General features: G+C 39.8%; 1 protein-coding gene across 1 annotated transcript in view; it reads right to left on the bottom strand.

Moving 5' to 3' along the window:
• The window catches only part of LOC122815364 (dynein axonemal heavy chain 3-like), a 4,921,723-nt gene that overhangs the window by 2,590,098 nt on the left and 2,316,213 nt on the right, over positions 1-15,412 (bottom strand). Inside the window, exon 34 of the mRNA XM_044087818.1 lies at positions 981-1,095. Coding sequence (XP_043943753.1) covers positions 981-1,095 — 115 coding nt within the window. The remainder of the gene's footprint in view (positions 1-980; positions 1,096-15,412) is intronic.

Raw genomic sequence — 15,412 nt, 5'->3', positions numbered from 1 at the left:
AATTTCTACATACTATATATGTAAATGTGTCTACATTAATGAGTGCATTTTAATCCTTTTTGCATAAACAAGTCTCTCATTTGTCGTTTATTTTGGTAGTATCATGTCCTTTGAAACTGTGATTCTTAGATTTACCATTCATATTAAAATAACACATTGCTATAAATAATTTGAAGTGATTATGCTCCAAAACCAGAAAAAAAGAAAACTTGTAAGGTACACCTATAGACCAAAACCTGACCATAACAGTGCTTTCAGAGGTGTGTAACAAGTGCTACACTCTCCCAAAGTGCTGTTACAGTTGGGTCTCACAAAAGGGATGATCCTAACTGATCTTAACAACTGTCCCTAAATAGCTTGCCTCATATTTTAGTTCTGGTAATTTTACAAATGACATTCTGTAAGTAACTTACTTAACTAAATAAACTGTTCTTGACTTTTTCTTTTATTCTGTTTACTTGCTGTCTGTGTTACAGTACTCTAAAACATTTAATTTTTTCCTTTTGTAACTGATAGTATATGTAGTAGATAAAACTCTATGCACTATAAAGAGTTATGGTCAGGTTTCAGTGATCTTAACCATTTATCAGGTGTTTGAGGCATGGTTGCTAGGCTTTCTCAACATCCATGTCTCGAACACATAATAACATGGTTATGATCGGACAGCCAATCATAGCCCTCTTTTTAACACATTGCTGTTAAAAACATTGTAGATATTATATATCCTTTATCTAGAGCATTGCTGTATAGTACACTGTAAAGCTGAAACTTTGTGAAATGTAACATTTGAATAATGCTAATCTGTCTGTTGGCCTAAGTTGCAACTATAAAAGGTCATCTACCTACTCCACCTATCCAGATAACAATTCTAATAAACAAATAATTAAACTGTATGCATACTGAAATACTGAATGAATTAAAAGGGAGAATGAACTTCAGATCTCAACTTTTGATTCAAATCCTTCTCTCTGAATTCTTACCTTTATAATGTGCTTGTGTTCTACTGTCAGTTGTTCGGGCAGTTTTGTTTCTAACCAGGAGCAAAACAATGGTTCCCATCCCAAATCCATTGGCTCCATATATATCATTCCACACCTGGAACAAATAAATATTATGTAGTACTTTAGAAAATGACATTGCATTAGTGGAAGCATGTTACTTTTGTGTGGTGATGGTGGTAGTGGAAGATATAACAGCAACGTTGGAATCATTAACAGTAAAACAGTTCAACACAGCTATCATGTGTGGACTTACGGTTTCATCATGATAATATAACTTGCATAAACTCCTTGATTTCCCTGCAAAACAAATCTATTGAATGTAATTACTCACATGCCAAATATGCAATGCTTGTTGAAGAAATACAGATGTTATGTCTCCTGTGATTACTTCAAAGTCAGTATCCATGTTTCTTTATGTTTGGGGTTTATCATAAACTTAGGCTGAAATAAAATAATTACCCATGATCAAAAATGATAAAATGATAAAAAGGTTGCTGCCTCATCTTCATAATTCTCACCCTCTTGAATTACAAAAGTCCAAAGAAAATAAATGTAAAATATATTCTAATGAAATTATACAACACTAAGCAAGTAACTTTCAGCAATACTATTACGCAGATGACTCAACCATCATCTGCTTAGCCCAGTCCCTACCCAAACTGCAAAAAGTCACACAGGAAGCTGTTTCCTCTGTTGAAACTTGGTTACCCAATGCCCAATTAATACTCAACCCAAACAAAACTAAACTACTCATCTTCCAACCCACCAAACATACTCAAAACAACTCTCACTTTAACATCACAGCAAAAGACAACACCACTATATACCCAACTGAACACACCAAATTGCTAGGAGTGGAAATAGACAATAAACTAAAATTTAACATTCACATATCCATGACCATAAAAAAAGTCCACAAAAAACTAGGAGCAATATACAGAAATAAGTAACTTCTCACCAAAGCAGCAAATTCCCACCTTATCTCCACCCTACTTTATGCCTCTCCAATATATACCAACATAAGGCAATGCGATCTAAACAAGCTAGAGACCTACTACAACAAAATCACCAAACTCGCCACAGGGGCATCCTACCATAGTCACCACTGTCTCTCACTTGCTGAACTGGGCTGGCTTGAACTCCCTCACCTCCTTGAGTGGTATCAACTATCACTCGCCCACAAACTAGTAAACCATCCACTAAATGTTCCATCCCTCCAGAATCTACCAGACCACTAAGATCCAGCAACAAAAATCACTTGCAGATCACTAAAGCCAATAAATCTGCTGGTGAAGCACTATTCTTTTGCGCCATAGCCAAATTATGGAACTCCCTCCCACCCACAATTACCTCCATGCCATCATGCACCCACTTCAAAACTTTACTAAAAGCGCACGTAAAAACATGCTGGCTATGCCCTTGCAACTCCCACTCTAATATCACCCACCCCATCCAACCACTACCTTTCTTTCCACCCCACTAACTACCTTGATTATAGCAAGTTCAGATGCTCATAAGCCTAGTAGTTATTATACAGCAGGAACTTCTTATTGTAACTTTTGTTAATGTCTGTTATGTACTTCACAGATAAAGATTCTAGTTGTCTACTGATGTACTATGTTCTTCATCTGTAAATATGTTTGCAATTAATTGCTATGTTAAATTGTTAATCGCTATGTAATCCAATGTAACTACTGTCTGTTTATTTTAACTGTGGAGCTTTTCTTCCCGGGCCTCCACTGAAAATGGACCTATGTCCAGTTGGACACTCCCAGTCAACAAATGTAAATAAATAAATAAATAAATACTATAAATTGTCTTTTCTGCAGAGGGGTACCCACTTAGTACCTCTATCTAAAGGGCTTTACCACTCCCCCATTACTTTTGTATTTTCACTCTAAAGTCAATCAACCTCAGAAAGAAGGGAGTTTGTTGTTTAATTGTGAAATAATCTTGTAGTAAGAAAATAAATGAGGATTTGATGAAGGCATGCTGGGGTTATTTAAACAACAATGCATTCGATATTGGCATTTCATGTTTTTCTTTCTGGTATATGTTCTGTTAGAATCTCTCTTTTCAATTATTATTTTCAAGTCCTTTGCTATTTGTCCTGTCATGTAACAGGAAAGTAAAGCAGAAACTAGTAAAGAATATAAAGGTTAAGACTGAACACGCATTCTAAAGGGTGTGCAATCTTCTATTTAAAATCAAAATTTAAAAGCAAACGTGACACACTGGCAAATTACAATTATGAAAATACCCTGTACACTTTCAAAATTCAAAGATAAACTGAATGAAAATATATACTGTCTTTAAGTTGACATGTTTTCCACATGATTGTCTGTCTCCGTTAAGCATGGTCATTTTGAGATACCCCCATTTGTCCATTGCATGTCTATCTATAGGCATTAACAAAATGCCCACCTTACTTTAGCAATTCAATATTTATAAGTTTATGGATGATGTTATTCAACAGTTCTGGTGACAATCCCATCTTATTTACAAAGAACACTACCTGATTAATTTTGAACTTTCTGTCCTTAAGATGACAATTCATGCAGCTTTAAGATGATAATTCATGTAGCTGGATGTAACGCATTGAAAGTAACTTGCATTATTTGAAGCTGATAGCAAAATGCCACATGCTATCTCCATTCGTATGAGGAGTACATGCCAGGTGCACAACAGACAAAAAGAATCAGCCCAGTGCCACAAATATGGATAGCACAGTGGTCTGATAAGTAAGGCTACTGTGATATGTTTTGTTTCTTGATTGTTGGTGAATCTGTATTAGTCTTTTTAGTTGGGGGAAACAGTGAGTTCACAAATTTGTTGGAACACTAAGTCTTTGCTACATGTGAACAGAAACACGATTATTTTTAGTGTCATTATTTTATTATTATTCAGCAATCCTGAAGTGATCTGTGTGTAGTCTTTATTATCTAATAAATTACATCAGTGGCAAAGAGTTTGTGAACTAAAAATTCATTGCATATAGATAACAAGTTACAGGAACATGACAATATTCCACAAACAATGGGAATTATTTTCAGTCAATATTTCTATGCATAAATGTGGGAACATATGGCTTTAGGCAGATGAAGCAGGTGCAGATAATACAGCTTAGCAACCTGTTTCCCTATTGTTACTTGCACGTTGTTACGTGTTGTGTCACACTGGGATCGATTTAAATATGGATTTTGCCTGCATACACAGCTAATGTAATGTGATTACACATATGCAGCAGTAGTTTCCAAGCTCCTATAGTTCTGAACACTGTAAGAAGGCTAAGCTAACATTTCCCAACTTAAATGCGTCAACTGAGATTACTAGCACTGAATTAACTCCTTTAACAGTATTTGCATCATACTCCATTACTATTTCCGAATTTATAAATTATGTAACAATTTGTGAAAGCCTTTAAAGCAGTATGTGAGACATCACATTATCAGTACCTTAAGTATTGCATGAATAAGAAGCCATATCTTAGTTTGTGCTATGTCCTTGATGCAAGCCAGAGTAAATACAATGTATCACTCTAACTTCTCATTACCATGATTAAACCAGCCTTTCCATAAAACAGTGGATGCTGTATGAGAAACAGAGCATGTTTATATACCAGGAGAATGTGGTTACAGTTGTTGATAACATCATGAAGAACGGAGTTGAATTTAAATGTTTGGAAGAGTTGTAGGGTGAATGAGACACATAGAAGCAACACTGGTAAACAGACACAGAGATCCTAAGTGAGGTGGCACTATGGCTGAGAGAGAGAGAGAGAGAGGAAAGGAAAGGAAGAGAACTGTGGAAGGCAGGCATGTGCACAATGGAAGTGAATGAATGGAAAGAACAAGCTTGGTGGTGGATGTATACATCTGTGAAAAGAAACGGGTATAATAATGTCAAGGAGAAGCTAAAGCAAAGCTGCAAAATTAGACTTTGAGGCAAAACTTGGGGAGATGGGAAGACGGACAGTAAAGGTGTCAAAACAATAGATGTATAACCTACTCAGAGACAATGACTAATGATTTTTGCACAGGTAGTGTGATAAGAGCTAAGTTAAGGAAACAGAGATGGAAGTGGAGTGGCTTTTGGAAATATGACAAAGGGGAAAAGTTGAAACTGAGTCAAATTTTGTGAAAGCAGTCTGACAAGAGAATATTGCATGGGGGGAATGGGTGTTTGGGAAGCAGCCTTTGATAAAAAAATGAACTCAGAATGAAAATTATGTTTGCTGAAATTCATGGGAAAAGACAGAATTGAAGAAATCCAAGATGATAGATATAAGGCTGTTAGAAACTTGAGCTAAGAGCAAAAACTGCAAAGAAAATGAGAGAGAATGATTTTTGCATGTGTAAAAGCAAAATATCCAAATTCAGGGTAAAAATCTAAATGACTGCTGCATGTGAACAATGCTACTTCAGTTGGGAAAAGATCATTTGTTATAAGGATTTAGAGCTAAGAAAATGGAAAGGGACTTGATGGCAGATGATACATGTTTGGAATGTGTGTATGTGTGTGTGTGTGTGTGTGTGTGTGTGTGTGTGTGTGTGTGTGTGTGTGTGTGTGTGTGTGTGTGTGTGTGTGTGTGTGTGTTGCAAATGTAGTTTGGACACAGACTAATTTGTCCAGAGACACCATTGTAGGAAAGGGGGTTGGGAAATGGCTGGGATGAGGAAATTAGACCAAGGGTAAGCGAGTTAGGAAGGATGGGATCGGGAGGAAGTGAAGTAATGGGCAGGGAGAACTTATTTGGATTTTATACAGTAGTTGGCAGTTAGGAGGATCAGATTCTGCCATGGGCTTGCTGACTGATGCAAGTTCTATGTCCAAGATGACAGGTCGTAGGAACTTAGGATGTGGAGTAACTTAGTGTGGCTGTTGGTGAATGTCGTGTGAGTTATGAAAGAGGTACCATTTTTTTTTTGATTTTCAAGGAGGGCCCAGGAATTTTGTGGTCTCATTGAGTTGGCTGCAGTTTGTTTTATGCCTGATGCCTTGGGAGGCATGGAGAGTAGTATTCCCCTTTTGTTTTTTTTTTTTTTGTTGTGAGTCCCGGTCAACAACTGTTTACCTGGTGAGTTCAGGAGACTGTGTGATTTGTTAACTGGCTGCATTTTATAGTTGATTGATAATCCAAATGACCACTCCAACACCAATATCTACAGCCCAGGAACACCACTGGTACACAGAACCACAGTTTATTCAAGAAAACAAGAAAACAAGAAAACAAGTATCAGGTCAAGCGCTTTCGTAAAATCACTTCATCAGAACATAATAATGTAAAATACACTGCAGCACTGCATGGTTATTTCTCCATTTCAATGCAGATTAGCTGATAACTGATGGGTAGTTAAACAAACTGCACATATCCCCCCAGATTCACTAATCTTCTATGCAGGACTAGCTTAGTCATGCATGGAAGCACCCATTTAGGAGCAGGACGGCAGCTCGCCATCTATATTAATGAAGGTGAGCTGCCCGAGCTCCTTGGCTTACACGGAGCATGTACGAGTGCAGAGGGCATGTCTGAGAGCAGAGCTCTCAGAATAAACATGCCCCTGCAATGTAGAACAGCAGAAAGTGGTAAGAAATGAGCGAGATCACTCATAGGTGTCTGCATATCCCCACCAACAGTTCCCCATGTGTACAACAGCAACAGTACATAAAAAGTAAATGAAGAAACCCTTGTATTTATTTTTTTAGAAATCTGAGTACAGCTAACCATAGGTGCGCGGGTGTGCTCATCGCTTAGCTATGGTTAAAGCAGCTTAAAGGGCTGAAGAGGATAACAAGGAAGATATATGCAATGAAGCAGCACAGCAATAGTGTAGTGGGCAGAGCATCCGCCTAATGAGCGGGCATGCCCGGTTCGAGTTCCACTGCAGCACAGTCTATTTTACATTGCAAAGCATGCTATAACATTATATTTTTGTTGCAAAACCCACTAAATAACACAAATTTATGAACTAGAGTACTGCAGGAAATGCACATGTGAAGTAGCAGTGTCATAATGAATAAGGCACTAGTAAGCAGGTTTAAGCACAACTAAGCAGTAGTAAGCATATGTAAGCACTAGTAAGCATGTTTATGTGTGTTTGCATGGAGTAAGCACTGCCTACACAGATTAAGCAATGTGGAAGCTAACTGAGTATAAGAAATTGTAACTGGAAGTTAGCAGTGCTTACCGCTGCGCAAACACGCGCACACCCACTTACAACTGCTTTAAAGTGCCTTAACCACTCTGTATCCAACGGCCTGTGTTCTGCCCAGCAACAAAATAAACAGCCTCTGCAAGACTCGAACCCAAGACCCTGTACACTACAGTCACAGCAGTTAACCACTAAGCCATCATAGCAGTACATAAGGTTGAGGTTTCAACAAACAAATCCTCACCACAGGGAAATCAAACTGAACATGTGAATGGAATGTATGTACAGGTTGATGTTGTATAACCTGCTACATAACATAAATATGTGAACTGGAGTACTGCAGTAAGGCCAGATGTGAGTTGTTAATTTAATAAAGTGTTGAAGTTCCCAGGACCCCATGCAATGCACGTACACATGAATCACAGATACCAGACAGACAGACACAGATATAACATGTAACAAATAATAAATCAATGCCAAAACAAAAATATAATGCTAAATAAGTCCAAGAAATATCACTCCCCACAGGACTAATGCTACCTGTGCCAAACTCAGTCCAAGCACATAAACTAAGATAAAAGGCACAGTAGCGATGCAGCCAGTAAACACAGCACTAACCAAAATGCAGGAAGCAAAGCTGAAAAAACTGCATAAATTCATAATAATTGCACAACACTAACAAAATAATCCTCTCATAAAAATGCTCTCATAATATATGTAAAAAGCACAGTCATACATATCACTTCAATCTCCTGGACTTCAGGAAAGGTCTCAATGGGACCAAAATAATGAGAGGATTTTTTGTTAGTGTTGTGCAATTAGTATGAATTTATGCAGTTTTTTGTTTTTATACATCTCTATTCATGTTTTATGAGTGGTATAGGCATTTTTATTTTACTATGGTTATTGTATTTTAGAGTAAGCACTTTATTTATGTTGTGTACCATGATAGTTGTACTGTGCCTTTAATGGTTTATCTGTTTTTGGCACCTTTTTTGCCATATGAGGGTGTACAAGAGGGGGGTTCTTTTGGTCTGAAGAAGCCTATCCAGGTGAAAGCGCTTACCACGTCTCCTGTTTGTATCACAATAAATCCGAATTTTAAAGTTCATGAAGCAACATTTTTTTCAGTTTTGCAGCATTAGTCTTGTGGGGAGTGATATTTCCTGGACTTATTTTTACGTATTGATATTTTTACATATTGCTGTTTTCACCCCCCTGGGAGCATGGCAGGTGTTGCTGAGCAACAAGTGGAATTGTCTTACGTACCTGAATGAGGTACTCCTACGAACATTGATCGTTTCTCTGTATGTGTATCAGGTACTGTGAATCCTTTGATGCTGTTTGAAGGAGTCGGAGAGGGGGTGTTGTGATCTCTGCTGAGCCATTTGTTAGGGTCAGGTTGCAAGCAACAGTTGCGAGAATGGAGGCTGATTTTATGAAGTTGAAATAACTATAGACCCAATGACAGAATTTTGAAGTTTGCATCAAAAGGAGAATTGTACTGAGGGGATTAAGAGTACTGAAGATGCCCACCACGGGTAATTCATACCCGGACTTGCTCTACAAGTGGAAGCAGGCTAACATAGAGGTAAGCCTAAAGTATATGCCACTTTTGAATGAATTCTTCCTACCGGAAGAATCTGAGTTAAGAGAAAGTATTAGAGAACAACAGAAGGAGCTATATTGTCATTTTCCGGCTGATTTTGTTGATAGACTTATTGACTCTACACTGGATACTGTGCAGTTATATTAGAAGCACTTACTGGCAAAAAACAGCACAAGCTCAACAGGGTCATAGATGACTTTAAGTTAGGCCTGGTCTTCTCTTGGCCGAGGACATATAGTAATGTGCATGGACCTAATGCCGCTGTTTCTACTCAATGGACTGATGCACCTAAAGGATAAATTCATGATACTAATGTGGATGTTAATATGCCTAAGAGTGTAACTGTTGTTAATACAAGTATGAGTGATGGCTCTAGTAATGTATTTTTTATGAGCAATGTGCCCCAGGGTTCGAATGTCCTTGATAGGGCTTTTTCTAATGCAGTTGTATCTGCTGAGTCAGAGCTTGAGGGTTCGACTGTGGTGGGGGTGGGTTCTACTGCTGCCCCCCAGAGGGCCAATCTGTCATTAGTACTGACCCGTTGGGGTGTGTGGCTCAAATAAATCTGAATCTGGAACTGGTGGTTAGGAGGAAGGAGTCCCATCATACTGTGCATGCTGCGCATAGTTCTAGTCATGACAATGTTGGCACTGTGATTGTCAATCTCCCTTTCCCCATCAATGTAGTTCACAGGGGAGGGGGGAGATCGAGATCTATGAGCAGGGGCAGGACAAAGAGGAAGTTGTCAGCAGATGCCCAGGTGAACCAAAACCTCAAGAAAATGTGGGAGAAAACTGGGAGACGTTAGTGCATAACATTTCCTCCCGCCCACTCACGTCAGATGAGTTAGGGGCACTATCAAAGGGATTGACTTTTATACCTCATTGTGACAGTAACTATGTTGATACCTTAGCACAGTTACATTATTTATTAGGAATCTGTGCCTTAGATTTGAGTTTAAGCATACAATGCAGGTGTTAAATGGGAAATCGTTTAAGAAGCCTAGTGTGTACATGCCAATGGTACCACCTTTAGAAGCTGCCTTCAGTAAACTAGTTGAGAATGATCTGTATGACATGGAAAAGAGAGTGGGTAAGTCTAGTAAACGAAAGGGCAATTTAACTTATGCACAGAGGAGAGCCCTTCAACAACTGAGGATTGATCCCTCCCTTATCATTAGACCTGCTGACAAGGGGGGTGCCCTTGTAGTTATGGATTCTGAATTCTATGATGAGGCAATGAGGTCTATGTTATCAGACCAAAGGTTTTACAGTTTGGTGGAACTTAAAATGGTGGATATACATGTCCACAGAATACAGATGCTTTTGGATGATTTGATTAAGACCAATGTTATTACGAATGAGTTGTATGAATATTTGTTTGTTAGTGATCCCCTCCTGCCAGTGATACAGGGTCTTCCTAAGATCCATAAGGACAGTGTGTGTCTACCCATGAGGCCCATTGTTGCGGGCAGGGGGTGGATTACAGAACCATTTTCGTTGTATGTGGACAGGTTCCTGTGCCCAGTGGTTGACACAAATGTTTATATTTTAAGGGACACGAAACAGTTCCTGTTGGATTTGTATGAGTCTGTGAGATCTGTCCCTGTTGATCTCCCATATTTCTTAGTCATGATGGATGTTCAGTCCCTATTCACTGTGATACCAAACAGAGATGGGGTGCAATTGGTGTCTGATTACTTGAAGGACAAATCTGGATTAGATAGTGATGCAGTGGATCTGTTAGCTTTTGTTTTTAGAAGTTGTGTTAGAGAACAACATTTTTTGTTTTGGCTCTCAGTGCTATTTACAGATGGATGGCATGGCTATGGGCACTTCTTGTGCCAATAGTTATGCCAACCTCTTTATGGCTGCATGGCAGACCAAGTTCTTGTTTGATATAGGTGATTTTTCGAGGAACGTGATGTTTTATAGGCATTTTGTAGATGATGTGTTTTTCCTTTGGAAGGGCACGAAAGATGAGTTATCTCTCTTCTTGGAGAGAGTTAATGGTCTAACGCAATATCTGAAATTTACCCATGAGGTTTCTGAGAATTGGATTTCCTTTTTGGATGTTTACGTTCAGAGATTGGAAAGTGGCCTATTGAACACAGGACTGTATAGAAAGGAGAGTCAACGCAATTCCTATCTCCACAGATGCAGTATGCATCCAGGTTACATCTTTGGTAATATTGTGAGGGGTCAGGTATATTGGATGTCATGGTATAATCCCAGTCAGAATGGTTTTAAGGCAGATGTTAGGGATTTATGTGAGAGGTTTAAGAGCAGGGAATATCAGACATCTGATATGGAGAGAGGATTGGCAGACCTCATTAATTTGAGGGAACAAGCTGCTGCACCCTTTTTCTCTGAGACTGGAGTGGACCATGATGGCCACTCCCAGGGTGTTCTGGCAGGGAGTAGAAATCATGGTTTCAGAGTGCCCTTATATTGTACTAAGGATGTAGGTAGGTTGAAGGATGTGATTAGATCACACTGGGGTGTGTTAACACTGGACCCGAATGTGAGGGAAATTGTGGGTGCTGCCCCAAGTTTTGTCTATAAGAATAGATCGAATTTAAAGAAATTGCTGTGTTATCCTGTTATGTATGGTGGAGGTGATAGGGTTGCTGGTACTGTACCCTGTGGTAGTTGAAACTATTGTTGTTCCATAGACATCGATGTCCATTTCTATCACCCTGTCTATGGCACTAACATGAAGTTAGAGTTCATGCAAACTGTGAATCTACACATATTGTTTATTTGGCCTCCTGTGGAGCCTGTGCTGCATTTTATGTAGGCAAGACGGACCGGAGGCTGAGGGAGAGAATAAGGGAACATCTCTACCAGATCAGGATTCATTCTACTGTCAATGCTCTGTCTAAATATGTCTTGTCTAATGATTCCACACATCTTTTCATTTTAAAGTACTAGATCTTACACACACTAGTTTTAGGGGGGATGTGAGGGGTAGAACTGAGAGTATTGAATCTAAATGGATTGTTAGACTTAGAGCAGATGTTTTTCCTGGACTGAATGAGAAAGTACCATTGAGACATTTCCTGAAGTCCAGGAGATTGAAGTGATATGTATGGCTGTGCTTTTTTACATATATTATGAGAGCATTTTTATGAGTGCATTTTTATGAGAGGATTTTTTGTTAGTGTTGTGCAATTAGTGTGAATGTATGCAGTTTTTTGTTTTTATACATCTCTATTCATGTTTTATGAGTGGTATAGGCGTTTTTATTTTACTATGGGTAATGTATTTTAGAGTAAGCACTTTATATAAGTTCTGTACCATGATAGTTGTACTGTGCCTTTAATGGTTTATCTGTTTTTGGAGCCTTTTTTGCCATATAAGGGTGTACAAGGGGGGGGTTCTTTTGGTCTGAAGAAGCCTATCCAGGTGAAAGCGCTTACCACGTCCCCTGTTTGTATCAAAATAAATCCGAATTTTAAAGTTCATGAAGAAGTGTTTTTCTCAGCTTTGTTTCCTGCATTTTGGTTAGTGCTGTGTTTACTGCCTGCATCGCTACTGTGCCTTTTATGTTAGTTTATGAAAATATAATGCTAATTAAATATTAAGCAATGCTAAGCATTCCACAGCTCAGCTCAGCTTACTTGGTGTAAGCAATGTGTAGGCCGGCTAACTCAATCTGCCCAGTGGTATACCCCTTTAAGCAATGCCAACATTAAGTAAGCAGGTGTGCCCATAACTTAGCCTTTTCAAAACCGTCCAATCACGGGAAAGTGTGGGAAATTGGGTGTATGTAAACCCCACAGACGCGAATACTTCCCATAACTGGTTGCAGCTCCCTACTGCAGGCAGAATGGCTGGAGTTGGGGAAGGCACTCAATTTAGAGCTCAATGCTGGGGCACCCAGGAGTCCATATTCCTGTTATGGCTCCTGGTAAAACGCCATGAGCAGAGACTACTGCAGGGCCAGTACCAGGGCTCTCAGTATAAAGTGTAAGCCTGGGACAGTCTCACCTGTGACCTCAGCAGTACCACTGGTATCCCCCGGACTGGTGAGCAGGTCAGGCATCACCATGCTGATCTGAAGCAGGAGAGGGGGGATCTCTTGGAGCAGTGGATCCAAGAATCAAGGCAGATGGCCAATGCCCCAGCACTGAGTAAGTACCCATTCCACTACCTAGATAATGATTGCCTAGCTTTTGTATACTATGGATAGGTAATGGCTAAATATCACTGTATTTCTCTGACAGCTGCAGATGAGTGGGCTGCGAACCAGCAAGCCCATGATGCTAGGCTGCAAAGGCTGTGTCACGAGGCAGTTTAGTAATGATCCAACATGTACTGTCATAACAAATACATATAACAGTTCTAGAAAGTGTTGTACCAGTATAAAAATGTATTGTGTATGGGATGTACTGAATAAACTAGACAACATGGCAGGAAGACTGTCATATAGGTTGTGTGTAAATAAAGGTGTAATATCTTGTGAATAAAAGTATAACCCCCGGAGTGCTTGTGTACATTCTGCTTTCATATGTTGTTGTAGTGTTGCATTCTATAAATAGTACTGTTGTGTTAAGCAGTGTTACCCACACTGTTGAATACAGATAAAATGTGAAGGTAGTTCAGTATAATAATGTTAGAAGTCCCAAGAGGTCAGTCATATTGTACAACTGAGGGAGACTTACACAGAAAACATTGGAATGCTTCACACCAATTCCCTGATAGTAGTGTACCATGTAAGGGACAGATCACTGCAATGACTAAAAAAGTTGTGAAAACTACAGGGATATATTACTTGTTAATGGACCTCTCGCTCTCACCCCCACCATATGTGCTACAATAACCTAGTTACTCACCTCAATGGGTATGTGTACACTCCAAACCTCTGTTGGGACATATGTCCTATTGGTTTATAAATATTCACATTTGGTTCTATGCATGTGCCATGTTAAAATACTCCCATATTGGTGGCCTGCTGCCATCAATGAAACCTGCATGCTGTTGTAATTGCCACTGTTGTCCCATATATGCATGTGTTCTGCTCGCTCTGCAACTGTTGTAAATCTGGTGTCTTGGGTTAATGGGAACACCTATGCATGCTGTTATAACTAATTCTGAATGCTGTTGTCTATTACTAACTGATATCTTTCTTAAAACTGCAACACCATAGCTCGAATGGGAAGGCCAGTCCCAGCAGACCCAAATGTCCCACCTCAACTGGCCATGGCACCGGGCACCAGCACATCTGGGGCCCAGCCTGGGACCTCCTCCTCCATTGGCCCTGCACCACCTTCTGGTGGGACTGCCACAGGCGATGGGGCTTGGCCCCCCCTGGGAGCGGGGGTGGAGAGGTACCTGTCACCCACCGTCAGGTCTGTTCCGTGGTGTGAAGCAAGCTTGACAAGGAGATTTGAGACAAGCTACGACAGCTTGAGGGCCACATGGTGCAATTAGAGGGTGATCCCGCCCCTCCTACCCAGCCCCCAGCACAGACACCTTTGTGGCTGTGAAGGTGCAGTGGTGACTGCCCATGGGTGGGGACCTCAGTCCTACTGTTTCCATTTGGGGCTCTTGGGCTTGCGACTTCCAAACACCCCTTCCCGTCCAAGGTGTTTACCCCCCACATGTGTCATATACCACCCCTGTATACATCTTGTTCATCTTGTATGTTAACCTACCCAACCTACCTCCACAAATATACCTACTACCACTCCCCAACATCTCACTCTCACCTGAAAAAGAAAAAGGGCAATCTGTTCCCACAAAAAAATCTCGCCCCATACATAGCTGTCCATTTCTCACACATATCCACTGGACACATGTAATCTGGTCTAATTGGCATCACAATGAATTATTGTTGTCCTCATCCCCACCCAGGGGTTTGCGTGTCCAAATCTACCACCAAATTCAGTGTATATGCAGAGCTGTTGTTGTAGAAGAAATGGGCAGCTATGGACCTTCCTTACACCCTTCCTGCACATCCCTAGTTATTTTCCCTACTATCTTTCCCACTTTGTGCCCCTTTTTTCACCACTTTCCTATCAACCCCTTTTTCTTTTCTTTTAAAGAAATTAGCATGGGTGTAAGTGGGAGTAAGCACTTTTAAGCAGCAGTAAGCAGGTTTCAGCCTGTTTGCTTGGGGGTAAGCTATGCCTACACACGTTAAGCAATTGAGAAGCTAACTGAGTGTAGGGACCTGTAACCAGAAGTCAGCAGTGCTTACCTCCGCACAAACCCATGCAAACCCACGCAAACCCGCATACAACTGCTTTAAAGTGCCTTAATCACTCTGTATCCAACGACCTGTGTTCTGCCCAGCAACAAAATAAACAGCCTCTGCAAGGCTCGAACCTAGGACCATGCACAAAGTGATTTACCACTAAGCCATGCCAGATATATATAATTCTGATGTTTTCAGTAACATAACATCCAGCCCAGTCATGCAACAGTACAGAGAATGTATACCAACATGTAGATGTATGTGTGTGTGTAAATATATTAATAATCTAAACAGATACTACTTATCTATATATGTAGATATATATATATATATATATATATATATATAAATCATCAGAAATATATACATATATATATGAACATATATACATGCAAATGCCGACATCTACACATATATATGTCAACACCTATATGTCCACATATACACAG

The sequence above is a fragment of the Protopterus annectens genome, chromosome 11.part0 (assembly GCF_019279795.1).
Source record: "Protopterus annectens isolate FY-2018-M chromosome 11.part0, PAN1.0, whole genome shotgun sequence".
Taxonomy (NCBI): domain Eukaryota; kingdom Metazoa; phylum Chordata; order Ceratodontiformes; family Protopteridae; genus Protopterus; species Protopterus annectens.
The sequence above is the reverse complement of the archived record's forward strand: the minus strand, read 5'-3'. Positions and strand labels throughout refer to the sequence as shown.